We start from the raw sequence: 14,008 nt of genomic DNA, 5'->3' as shown, positions 1-14,008 counted from the left end.
CTCGGTACTGGTACCTCGTGTATATAGCCAAGTTATCGTTACTCATTGTGTATTTATTCCTTGTGTTATTGTCTTTTTCAATTTTTCTCTCTGTATTGTTGGGAAGGGCCCGTAAGTAAGCATTTCACTGTTAGTCTACACCAATTGTTTACGAAACATGTGACAAATACAATTTGATACTAGAGACGGGAATGTTTACAGAATGAAACCCTGACAGAATCCTAAGAACATAATGAAGGGTGCATATAAGGGGATAGTGAAGGGTTTTCAGGATTGTAACTCAGCCAGGCACTTCACTGTGTGTATGTCCTTTACCTGTGTATTCCCCCAAGATCAGCCTTGACATGATGACAGTGAAGATGGGCGCAGAGCTCTTCACCGTCTCTGCAAAGGAAACGGCCACATTCTTCAGGCTCACCAGACCCAGCACCACACTGGTGAACCTACAGAACGGAACAGGTCAGTGGCATTCAGACCAGAAGACAATCCCACACTACATCCACTCTGAACCTGAACCCCTGCTACACAAAGTCTGTTTCAATTTTCCAGATTGTCAAACTGTTTACCTGTAATGATAGAGGAGCTGATATTGAGGTGCAGCATCTCACTTCCCTAAAATATACCCATTTAGTGGCCATTTAAGTTCAACAACCATTTTGGTAGCACTGATACTTCTACTATGGAAACAACACTCAAATGATCACAAGATAAACATTGATCAATTAACATAAGCCATTACGGAAATAAAAGCTAGTTATGTATTAGTCCAACTTAACAAAAGGAAACAAACCAACCAAATAACTTCAACAATGCAGCTAAAAGTAGAGTCATTAGAGTGCAGACCCACCTCATGAGCCCCACAAACAGCATGATCATGAGGAAGTTGGGGGGGTACTCAGTCCTGGACTTGTGCTGGTATAGGCAGCAAGGCACATACATCTTCAGAAAGCCTATGATGGTGGTGGAGACCATTTGAACAGCGCCTACAAAAAACAAAACAAAAACAATAAACCATGGTACAACATGTAGGAATTGAGTCGTCTACCCTTGAGGCCCTTAGTACACTGATTAGAATCAACCAACTATCATCTATTGATTGGAGTATTGACAATTTGAAATTGTGTGTGTGTGTGTGTGTGTGTGTGTGTGTGTGTGTATGCCTGTTCCTTACCCAGCATGCTTGGCTCCCCCTCTAGCAGAGATAGGATGTACTTGTTGAGGAAAAGTGTGCAGAAGCTGAAGAAGTACCACAGGCCCAGGTAGACCAGCGACTTGGAGTTCCATACCCCTGAATCTGCCTCGATTATCGTGGTCTCTGTGATGGTGATCTTCAGCACGTGTTCCCCCGGCATGCTCTCGCTGCGTGCCAGCACCACACGCTCCTGCCTGCTTCGAAACGGCGAAAGGAACCGCCACAGGGAATGTCTTCCAGCCCAACCGTTGGACGCCATGACGCACAGCGCACGAGGATCCACTGACCAGGATCCAGCAGGCACAAATACAGAGAGGAGGGGGAGGGGACTGGTGGAGAGGACCGGTCAGTCCATCGTCAGTCTGTGTGTCTATCCAACAGTGTGTTCAGCATGACTGTAGAACTGGTGGTCTCTGCAACACAGCTAAAACACAAGGAATGAATATAGTTGACAGTCTTATAGCATTATGCCATTTTATAAATCATCCTAAAAGGGATCAAAGTTACTTCAACCATATGCAGTCTTTATTGGTTTTCTAAATGATACACTAGACATTAAAGGCAATACTGCCGGGCACAAGCTTCTAACAGCGCAAACCAAGAGTCAGATCCACAAGACATGGCTATTAAAAGCCATGAGTGGTGAGTAGGGTTGCAAAGGGTCGGAAACTTTCCGGGAAATTTTCCATGGGAAGTTAAGCCGGGGAATTTTTACTTAAATTCATCAAAACGTTAGCTTATAACAGTGAACCTTTTTTTGTGGGATACACATAAGGCAATTCTAGGTCTTGTAGCATATTGTGGTTAAACTATCCCCAATTCAGTGGAATTGCAACCCTCTGCATGTGCAGTGCACTCTTCAATCACATGTACAGTGCACTCTCAAGATCTTGCACACTAATGAGATGCTATTGAGCCCACACTACTACACTGTCTGAGACAAGGACTACATGCTTTCTGGTTAGTTTTGATTACAATACTGGCTGGGGTGAATATATTTTATATGACATACATGATCTTTTGTTTACTAGTAAATAGTAGCCTACAGCAAAGTGTGTTTAAATAATTTCTAATTTGTTAACAATTTCTGCTAGTTAGTTTTTGCTACCATGTGCGTTTTAGCATGCTGGAGCCTGCTAACTGAGGAGTGTTAATTCACCTGTTTCCATACATGTTTCATTGTAAAACATTTATCTTACAAAGGAGTTGTTTAATCTAACTTTTCCAATCTTCATAGGAAAACGCCACGGGTCTCTATCTGATGTATGGTGACATTTCACTGCAACTAATGTAGAAGGAAAAGCTGTGTATATTTGCAGATACTGGGCCAAATCATATGTGAAGAATGCAACAAAGACGTGGAATCATCAGGCCAAGTGCATAAAGTTCCCTCAGCGCTCACAACAAGCAACCTCTGACAAAAGTCCCTCTACATCTATTCGAGGTGAAAATTATGAATCAGACACCTTATCGATAGCAACAGTTCATGGTCCTCCTGGAATCAAAAGGTATTTGCACTGTTGACAGACAATGCTGTGAACATGAAGGCTGCTTGGTCTAAAGTGGAGGAGTCCTACCCTCACATCACACCCATTGGCTGTGCTGCTCATGCATCGAATCTGCTCCTCAAGGACATCATGGCACTGAAAACAATGGATACACTCTACAAGAGAGCCAAGGAAATGGTTAGGTATGTGAACGGTCATCAAGTTATAGCAGCAATCTACCTTACCAAGCAAAGTGAGAAGAATAAGAGCACCACATTGAAGCTGCCCAGCAACATACCACCCATACACTTAGGTAGAAGTCATTAAAACTCGTTTTTCAACAACTCCACAAATGTCTTGTTAACAAACTATAGTTTTGGCAAGACGGTTAAGACATCTACTTTGTGCATGACAAGTAATTTTTCCAACAATTGATTACAGACAGATTATTTCACTTATCATTCACTGTATCACAATTCCAGTGGGTCAGACGCTTACATACACTAAGTTGACTGAACCTTTAAACAGCTTGGAAAATTCCAGAAAATGACGTTATGGCTTTAGAAGCTTCTGATTGGCTAATTGACATAATTTGAGTCAATTGGAGGTGTACCTGTGGATGTATTTCAAGGCCTACCTTCCAACTCATTGCCTCTTTGCTTGACATCATGGGAAAATCAAAAGAAATCAGCCAAGACCTCAGAAAAGACATTGTAGACCTCCACAAGTCTGGTTCATCCTTGGGAGCAATTTCCAAACACCTGAAGGTACCATGTTCATCTGTACAAACAATAGTATGCACATTTGTGGCCTGCTGGAGGTCATTTTGCAGGGCTCTGGCAGTGCTCCTCCTTGCACAAAGGCTGAGGTAGCGGTCCTGCTGCTGGGTTGTTTCCCTCCTACGGCCTCCTCCACGTCTCCTGATGTACTGGCCTGTCTCCTGATAGCGCCTCCATGCTCTGGACACTACGCTGACAGACACAGCAAACCTTCTTGCCACAGCTCGCATTGATGTGCCATCCTGGATGAGCTGCACTACCTGAGCCACTTGTGTGGGTTGTAGACTCCGTCTCACGCTACCACTAGAGTGAAAGCACCGCCAGCATTCAAAAGTGACCAAAACATCAGCCAGGAAGCATAGGAACTGAGAAGTGGTCTGTGGTCACCACCTGCAGAATCACTCCTTCATTGGGGGTGTCTTGCTAATTGCCTATAATTTCCACCTTTTGTCTATTCCATTTGCACAACAGCATGTGAAATTTATTGTCAATCAGTGTTTCTTCCTAAGTGGACAGTTTGATTTCATAGAAGTGTGATTGACTTGGAGTTACATTGTGTTGTTTAAGTGTTCCCTTTATTTTTTTGAGCAGTGTATAAACACCATGGGACCATGCAGCCATCATACCGCTCAGGAAGGAGATGCATTCTGTCTCCTGGAGATGAACGTACTTTGGTGCGAAAAATGCAAATCAATCCCAGAACAACAGCAAAGGACCTTGTGAAGATGTTGGAGAAAACAGGTACAAAAGTATCTATATCCACAGTAAAACGAGTCCTATATCGACATAACCTGAAAGGCCGCTCAGCAAGGAAGTGCACTGCTCAAAAACCGCCATGAAAAAGCCAGACTACGGTGTGCAACTGCACATGGGGACAAAGATCGTACTTTTTGGAGAAATGTCCTCTGGTCTGATGATACAAAAATAGAACTGTTTGGCAATAATGACCATCGTTATGTTTGGAGGAAAAATGGGGAGACTTGCAAGCCGAAGAACACCATCCCAACCGTGAAGCACGTGGGTGGCAGCATCATGTTGTGGGGGTGCTTTGCTGCAGGAGGGACTGGTGCACTTCACAAAATAGATGGCATCATGAGGAGGAAAGTATATGGATATATTGAAGCAACATCTCAAGACATCAGTCAGGAAGTTAAAGCTTGGTCGCAAATGGTTCTTTCAAATGGACAATGACCCCAATGGACAATGACCCCAAGCATACTTCCAAAGTTGTGGAAAATGGCTTAAGGACAACAAAGTCAAGGTATTGGAGTGGCCATCACAAAGCCCTGACCTCATCCTATAGAAAAAGGAGGCCTACAAACCTGACTCAGTTACACCAGCTCTGTCAGGAGGAATGGGCCAAAATCACCCAACATATTGTGGGAAGCTAGTGGAAGGCTACCTGAAACATTTGACCTAAGTTAAACATTTTAAAGGCAATGCTACCAAATACAAATTGAGTGTATGTAACCCACTTCTGACCCACTGGGAATGTGATGAAAGAAATAAAAGCTGAAATAAATCACTGTACTATTATTCTGACATTTCACATTCTTAAAATAAAGTGGTGATCCTAACTGACCTAAGACAAGGAATTTTTACTAGGATTAAATGTCAGGAATTGTGAAAAACTGATAAGCATGCAATAAGCATGCAACCATTAAGAAAATGACTGTTAAATCCATGTGGATTAATGAGAAATTGAAAAATGGTGTGGTTGAGAGGGATGAGGCAGTAGGAATGGCAAATAAGCCTGGCTGCACAACCATTTGGCAAACATATTGCAAATTGAGAAATCATGTAAATAAACTGAATAAAAAGAAGAAACTACACTATGAAACAAAGATAAACGACAAAGAATGATAGTAAAAAGCTTCGGAGCACCTTAAATGAAATTCTGGGGAAAAAAGCAAACTCAGCTCCATCATTCATTGAATCAGATGGCTCATTCATCACAAAATCGGCTGATATTGCCAACTACTTTAATGATTTTTTCATTGGCAAGATTAGCAAACATAGGCATGACATGCCAGCAACAAACACTGACATTACAAATCAAAGTATATCTGACCAAAGTATGAACCCTAAGGGTTTCCATTAGGATGGAATGGAAAATATGGCGAAGTACAATATGACGGTCGGGAGTAGGCTACAGGATTCTAAACTGTTTGCCTTCATTAGACAACTTTGTTCCAATATTTCTGTAAATCAGTGATTTTTATTTCCCATAGTAATTTGTTATGGATCCATAACTAAATCAACATCTGCATTTTGAAAGAGTATTTGTTATCTTTATTTTATTAACGAAATGTGGTTATTTGTTTATTAGGCTACTTTGCTCTGGTACACTCAGACAAGATTGCTCTGAAATCCGTGTAGATAGTAGGCTAGACACATGAAATTTAACAAAATTATTTTCTGATAAAAACGAGTTAATTGCATCCACCGTGGAGCCCAGTTTCATAATATGACCATATTTCCCAGCTGCTTGCCGTCGTTTTGAAGTAATCGTGAAAAAACAGGCCTTATTTTAGTGCATTTTTCACCCTGCCAGCTCCTATTAGTTCAATTGAGCACCGTGGCACCAACTCGCCTTCCGAACGTCCTATTCCCAGCTTATTGTTCAACGTCACAATGCCTGCTTCGCTATTGTTGGCAATGAGACCTGCTCACGTTGTTTTATAGTTAAAATGTAAACAACAAAAATATTGGGGAAATATAGGCATGTCTGTCTATTTTGCCAAATATCTCGCAATGTGTATATTTAGATTTTTTTCAAGTCGGATGCCATTTTAATCATGAGAATCTCGTCTTTCTAATTATGTAAGCCTGTGCAGCTAGCTCGGTTGTCATCAAATGCTAGCCCCAAAATACTTTTCGCCCTTGGAATGCTGAGCTTCCCCCATTGTTTTCCTATGGAGAGACATGCCGGTCTATTTTCCCAAATATCTCACTGTGTATATTTTGTTTTCTTCAAGTCGGGTGTAACCGGTGTGAAATGGCTAGCTAGTTAGCGGGGTGCATGCTAATAGCGTTTCAATCGGTGACGTCACTCGCACTGAGACCTTGAAGTAGTTGTTCCCCTTGCTCTGCAAGGGCTGCAGCTTTTGTGGAGTCCTGGGTAACGATGCTTCGAGGGTGGCTGTTGTCGATGTGTACAGAGGGTCCCTGGTTCGAACCCAGGTAGGGGCAAGGAGAGGGACGGACGCAAAACTGTTACACGGGCACCATTTTAAAATCAGGTGAATCTCCTCTTTGTAATTATGTAAGTCTGGGCAGCGAGCTCGTTTGTCATCGAGCGCTAGACGAGAAATATAAGTTTTTATTTTTTCCCTACCTTTTCATTACGCAGACATAAGCACAGTTGACACCATCGAGGTGCGGATGTTTACTTTCTACACAAGTTGTTTTCTTCCAGTTTCGTCCGACGAACAGATTGTAGTGGTAAAATAAAAAGGGATACATTTTTCATAGAATTCTAAGCATCACTCCAGTCAAAACAGGCTCTGCAAACGTTCGACCCCATTAATTCGCTATGGGCTCACGCTAGTGTTCCAGTTTAGCCAACGTTCTTAAAACCTGTTATGGCTGCACGCTGAATATTGAAAAAACTGGAAAATGTGTGCACATTTTCAAACGGCCTCCTAAGAAACTTTTTATTTTCCAATATGCATATATTTACTACTGTTGGATAGATAACAGTCTGTAGTTTCTAAAAAGGTTTGAATTGTTTCTCTAAGTCGAACAGAAATATTTTTACAGCTATTTTCCCAGCCGAATTGAGTTTCCCAAAATGCGATGTGTCTCTTTAAGACCTTCTCTATAAAAGGCCATTTGACTTGGGACCATATTAACACGTCAGAGGCGTTCGTCAGACTGTAATGCGGAAGTGAGAATTGAAAGGAGTCGAATATCTCGTCCCTGGACTGAATAACAGAACTTCTTGTGAGACCTGCGCAGTTAAAATAAAAATCCGGGCGCGAAGGATAATTTGATCTCGGCTTCTGGAACAAGGTAGATAACGTTGAATATGATGCCTGACTACGATATTATTTGCTACATGTCACAAAATCATCCTAAAGTAGGTTTTTTCAATATACTTTAATTATATTATTGCAATTTATTCTGGACTTTAGATGTGAAACGACGGAAGAATTTTTTGAAGAAACGCTTTCTGGCGCAGCAATGCTACCGTGCTAGCTAACCAAAGAGGGAAATCATTCGTTCTGGAACCCAACTAAAGACTCTACTGGACATTGGACCCCGTTACAACATTCTGATGGAGTACCAAGAAAGATAAGACCCAATTTGGGATGCTTTTTCATATATATGTCGAACTGTTGAATGCTAACTCTGCTAACTATGCTAGGCTAGCGCTTGACTAGAATCAATGCTGCCTTATGCTAGCTTATGATGTTAGCTAATATAACGATATATTGTGTTTTCGCTGTAAAACACTTCAAAAATCGGAAATGTTGTCTGTATTCACAAGATATCTGTCTTTCATTAGTTATCCACCATATGTTTTTCTGAAATGTTTTATGAGGTGTAATTAGTAGCCGACGTTGGTGTATGTATTTTCTCTGGCTACTCCCGGCTGGATTCAGACTGTAGCTATGTATTAGCATTTTTGGGTAGCATCAATGTAAAACAGATTTATAGCTAAAATATGCACTTTTTATGAACAAAACATAGATTTATTGTGTAACATGTTATATGACTGTCATCTGAGGTCGTTTTTTCTGGGCTCTTTAGGTTGGTTTTAGTTTATTTCGGTTGGTTGTGCATGCTACTTCAATCATAATTCATACTTCATAATCATAATTCATACGTGTCTGTCCACTTTTGTATTTGGTGGTGAGCTAACATAAATATATGTGGTGTTTTCTCTGTAAAACATTTAAAAAAATCGGACATGTTGGCTGGATTGACAAGATGTTTATCTTTCAAATGCTGTATTGGACTTGTTAATGTGTAAAAGTTAAATATTTTTAAAAAATAGATTTTGAATTTCGCGCTCTGCAGGGGTGTCATTTTCGGTCCGAGGTCGGGCTTGCACGCCAAACAGGTTAAGCCGTTTTTCAGCCTTGGGCGAATTTTGACTCGTTCTATTATCCAGCCTATAGATAGCCAGAGCGAATTTACGAAAGCACCCAAATGTCCATTGAGAAAAGCACAACGACTATACCATTTAGCTAAGAATGATGAGCGTAATCAAGTCAATAAACGTTGGGTAGTTAGCCTATAGTTAATATAGTGGCAAGTTTGATGTATAACTACTAACGTTAGGTAGCTAGCTAACATACTGGTACATACTGCTGTAATGATATGCTATGTGGTTCGTAAGGACAGCGTAGCTAACAAATTGTCAGCCAACATAAAGTGTAAGGTAACTTATTTGAAAAGTCATTACTTTATTACATTGAGTTGCAAGCTACCCCTTGGTCGTTAGGGCAAATCTGGTCTGTGATAGGGAGGGAGAGGGGGGGGGGGGGGGGTTCACACCTAGCTCGGCTATTAGAGTATTATTCAGTAAAGGTTGTTCAGTTATTAGCCCCCCCTCCCCAATTTGCAACAAATTGTTGTTCCCATCTCATTCCTTTCCCTCTTCTACGCGTCATCATTCTGCTCCTGAGTGGCTCGCTTGTGGGCGTGCTGGCAGGATATGGCAGCATTTTCGGTTGTGCGTCAAGAATTCTACATACAGTAGCACGTTTGTATGAAGGTGTGGTTATTCACAGGCAAATTGTTATATGCTATGGGTACATTTGGGTATTTTTGTCAAGAGCAAAACCTCTTTTTAAAAAAAATATTTTTTGTATCAAAAATAAGTGTTATGAAAGCAACTTTTTTCCGACACAAAGGAAGTCAAAGCGGACACCTACAAAGATGGCATCTCAGGTAAGCAGCACTGGGCTGTATTGACGTATTCTAAAAATCTGCTGCTTTAGATTGAACAGTCATATCTCAGATATTGTTTTCATATCTATAAAAAATAAGCTGTTTTCTTTACTTTCAGAGAGCGAGCTGATCAAGAGGTGGAAAATGTAGATATTGCCAGATGTTCACTGTCTGAGGAACAGGGCGTGGAAGCTTTATCGCTGGCAAAAGTGTCCATAACCAGAGGTAATTAAACTGTTCTGTGTTTTTTTCTCCATCTCTGCCTGTCTTGTTGTACATGTAACCTGTCTCACATACATTAATTAAAAAACCCGCTTGTTAGCTGCTAATTTTCAGATTTACACCACATAAACACAACCATTTTCACTGGACCATCTGTTGCTATCTGTTGTTGCCAGGTCATGATTTCCCTGGGGGTTAGGCTTGCAATAACCAAGTGGTGAGACACATAACCCTCTATATTTAAATGTTTCAGGTACACGCCGATAGGTGTCTGCGTCACATACAGTATCTTCTATTGACATTATCTTCTATTGTTTGTCCTCATGTGTCTGTTTTTCAGCATAAAGTACTCTGTAGCCACTCAGTGTGGACACCAGGTGAGATCACACACACAATAACAGTCTCTCTTCTTCACTTCATCCCTCTCCCCCTCCTCCCTAAATCCTCTAGGTTATATCAGCTGTATTGGTGAACCCCTCCCGCATCTGAACTGGCTGACAGAGAGGGCACTTGGTCGGGTCAACAGGAATATTATTAAAGAGATGCTTTACATTGAAATACAGACAGAGATGTAGTAGTCCCAGAGTGACTGACCGTGTTAGAATATAAAAACAAAGCTTAATCATGCTCTCTCTCTATCCATCTGTCACTCGTCTGCAGGCATGTTTTGATGTGAGAGAGAAAGCCAGTCCCATCATCGCCACCTCATCCGCTCTTAAGATAACCTTCGGGCCAACTGGGGGCCCAAGGCTGGTTAGGAGACACCGCAATTGTGATGAACAGAGAATATTAGGGTAGCATTAGGGTAGTCTGCCGCTGTTCTTACCTCTTTTACTTTCTGTCTTCTACACCTCTCTCCCCACCTTGTCTTTCTTCCTCGTTTTATAATGCACACCATATGTGCATTGAAGTACAGATAGAACTTGTATTTATAATATTACAATTATCATTATAATGCATTTATTATGTATTTATAACACCTGAATAATTAACTTCTTTCAATAAAGCGTTTCACAGTCTCCACTGGTTGAAATTAAGTATCTTATTGAAATACTATCCGGTGTCCTCAGATTAATGCAGATGGAGTTCGATATGCATAGTTCTTTTTCTGTATATATGAATTACAAATCAATCATTTTTCTAGTCTATTGCATAGTTACAATGTGTAATCATTGACATCCCAGGAGCGGTAAACACTGTTGAAGTGTATAATTGTAATACATACATGCAGACACAGCATCATTCAAATAATGGAGTTTGATATGACTGAAAAATAATGTCTCAGAGATTCATACCTGAACTGCACCTTTATTTGCCAAGGAAGAGTACATGATCATTGTAGCCTCATTGTACAGGCAACAATGTGGGAATCTCATGTGTGGTAATAACCACAGTAGATGTATATAGGACTTGCATCCTTGGCACAACAAAGTTATTATATTCTACTCAATCCATCTCCTCGCCCCTACCTGGGATCGAACCAGGGACCCTCTGCACACATCGACAACAGCTACCCTCGAAGCATCGTTACCCATCACTCCACAAAAGCCGCGGCTTTTGCAGAACAAGGTGAACAACTACTTCAAGGACTCAGAGTGAGTGACGTCCTCGGTTGAAACGCTATTAGCGCGCACCCTGCTAACTAGCTAGCCATTTCACACCGGTTACACATAGGTTTCATTAATGCCATTCAGACTTGAAGTTGATACAACAACTATGATAGCTGAGGTTCATAGATTGGTATGAATATTAGTTCAGAACCTAACGTTTTAGTGTCCATACTAGAAGTCAGCCGATTAATTAGGGCCGATTTCAAGTTTTCATAACAATCGGTAATCGGCCTTTTTGGACGCCGATTATGGACGATTTCATTGCACTCCACGAGGAGACTGCGTGGCAGGCTGTGACTACCTGTTAGGCGAGTGCAGAAAGGAGCCAAGGTAAGTTGCTAGCTAGCATCAAACTTAGCTTATAAAAAACAATCTTAAATAATCACTAGTTAACTACACATGGTTGATGATATTACTAGTTTAACTAGCTTGTCCTGCGTTGCATATAATCAATGCGGTGCCTGTTAATTTATCATCGAATCACAGCCTACTTCGCCAAACGTGTTATGATTTAACAAGCACATTCGTGAAAAAAGCCCTGTCGTTGCACCAATGTACCTAACCATAAACATCAATGCCTTTCTTAAAATCAATACACAAGTATATATTTTTTAAACCTGCAAATTTAGTTAAAAGAAATTCATGTTAGCAGGCAATATTAACTAGGGAAATTGTGTCACTTCTCTTGTGTTCTGTGCAAGCAGAGTCAGGGTATATGCAGCAGTTTGGGCCGCCTGGCTCTTTGTGAACTGTGTGAAGACCATTTCTTCCTAACAAAGACTAATTAATTTGCCTGAATTTTACATAATTATGACATAAGTGACCATATTAATGACCTAAGGCTCGTATTTCTGTGTGTTTATTATATTATAATTAAGTCTATGATTTGATATTTAATAGAGCAGTCTGACTAAGCAGTTGTAGGCAGCAGCAGGCTCGTAAGCATTCCTTCAAACAGCACTTTCCTGCGTTTGCCAGCAGCTCTTCGCAATGCTTGAAGCACAGCGCTGTTTATGACTTCAAGGCTATCAACTCCCGAGATAAGGCTGGCAATACTATAGTGCCTATAAGAACATCCAATAGTCAAAGGTAAATTAAATACAAATCGTATATAGAGAAATAGTCCTATAATAACTACAACCTAAAACTTCTTAACTGAGAATAAGACTCATGTTAAAAGGAACCACCAGCTTTCATATGTTCTCATGTTCTGAGCAAGGAACTTAAATGTTAGCTTTTTTACATGGCACATTTGCACTTTTACGTTCTTCTCCAACACTGTGTTTTTGCATTATTTAAACCAAATTGAACATGTTTCATTATTTATTTGAAACTAAATTGATTTTATTTATGTATTATATTAAGTTAAAATAAAAGTGTTCATTCAGTATTGTTGTAATTGTTATTAATACAAATATATTATTATTTTATATCGGCCAATTTATCGTTATCGGCTTTTTTTGGTCCTCCAATAATCGGTAACGGTGTTGAAAAATCATAATCGGTCGATCTCTAGTCCATACACAGATCGGCTACATGTTGTAGCTAGCTACACATCCATAGGCATACAGTTATTTTATCCTCCACTACACAATAAGCAAATAAATAGTTAGCTATGTTACTTCAGCTGCATTGCAAGGCAAGCTTACACAATTGTACATTCATTTTGCAGTAAATGCTTTAGCTAGCTAGATTCTTTACATCCACTGATTCACAAGACAACAGCCTGGTTTGCTGGTTCTCAGGAGTCCCGAAAACATTAAACAACATGAATTGCAAATTCATTCTCCCAACACTAGCTAGCTGGCTAATGTTAGCTAGTCAGAGAACTTGCTAAGTAGCGATTTTTGTAAATTAACATTATGACAAAAAAATATGCACAAACGTTTGTCTCTACATTAACTAACATATTCCTCTCAATTGTACATTTTGTCAGCCATCTTCACCCAGGGACGGGTGGCTCGTGTCAAAATTCGTCATTGGAACCACTCGATATGATTGGTCATATAAAAACCTTGGGACCCAAATGCATAATTTACATTTACATTTAAGTCATTTAGCAGACGCTCTTATCCAGAGCGACTTACAAATTGGTGCATTCACCTTATATCCAGTGGAACAGCCACTTTACAATAGTGCATCTAAATCTTTTAAGGGGGGGGGGGGGGGGGGGGGGGGTTAGAAGGATTACTTTATCCTATCCTAGGTATTCCTTAAAGAGGTGGGGTGAGTGCATAATGAGTGCTCTAACTCCCCCTTGTGGTCGTCTGGAGCAATGAAGTCATGACGCTGGGTACCTCTAAATCCCGCGATGTAAGCTCGCAACGTTTAAAGGAGAAACCACTGTACTAGAAAGTGTGTGCCCCCAGGCCTGGAGGGAAGCAAAAGTCCTTCCGCTACCTAAGAATAGTAAAGCACCCTTTACTGGCTCAAATAGTCGACCAATCAGCCTGTTACCAACCCATAGTAAACGTTTGGAAAACATTGTGTTTGACCAGTTACAATGCTATTTTACAGTAAACAAATTGACAAAAGACTTTCAGCACGCTTATAGGGAAGGACATTCAACAAGCACTTACACAAATGACTGATGATTGGCAGAGAGAAATTGATTATAAAAAGGATTGTGGGGTTTGACTTAATTGCGGCTTTTGCCATTATCGATCATAACCTGTCTAACTGAACACATAAGGTGTTCTTTAATGGAAGCCACTCAAAGATAATCCAGGTAGAATCAGGAATTCCTCAGGGCAGCTGTCTCGGCCCCTTACTTTTCTTTCAATCTTTACTGACGACATGCCACTGTCTTTGAGTAAA

At 40.5% G+C, this 14,008-nt stretch overlaps 1 protein-coding gene and 1 long non-coding RNA gene across 4 annotated transcripts in view; one reads left to right on the top strand and one right to left on the bottom strand.

The window, feature by feature from the left end:
* LOC129860878 (solute carrier family 35 member E2A-like) overlaps positions 1-14,008 on the bottom strand; it is a 37,998-nt gene that overhangs the window by 21,007 nt on the left and 2,983 nt on the right. Inside the window, exons 2-5 of one of the 3 annotated variants that reach the window (XM_055931748.1) lie at positions 2,770-2,855; positions 1,172-1,616; positions 848-983; positions 316-443 (exon numbers count right to left, since the gene is read on the bottom strand). In XM_055931748.1, coding sequence (XP_055787723.1) covers positions 316-443; positions 848-983; positions 1,172-1,451 — 544 coding nt within the window. In that variant the 5' untranslated portion in view covers positions 1,452-1,616; positions 2,770-2,855. Of the gene's footprint in view, positions 1-315; positions 444-847; positions 984-1,171; positions 1,617-2,769; positions 2,856-6,795; positions 7,935-14,008 lie in introns of those variants that run through there. The other 2 variants (XM_055931746.1, XM_055931745.1) reach the window with 2 other exon arrangements.
* LOC129860879 (uncharacterized) lies at positions 8,943-10,614 on the top strand. The gene is made up of 3 exons (XR_008760472.1): positions 8,943-9,359; positions 9,478-9,584; positions 10,032-10,614. It is a non-coding gene; the product is annotated as an uncharacterized LOC129860879 (long non-coding RNA).

This window comes from Salvelinus fontinalis, chromosome 8 (genome assembly GCF_029448725.1).
Source record: "Salvelinus fontinalis isolate EN_2023a chromosome 8, ASM2944872v1, whole genome shotgun sequence".
NCBI classification, from domain to species: Eukaryota; Metazoa; Chordata; class Actinopteri; order Salmoniformes; family Salmonidae; genus Salvelinus; species Salvelinus fontinalis.
This window is presented reverse-complemented; position numbering and strand designations above follow the sequence as displayed.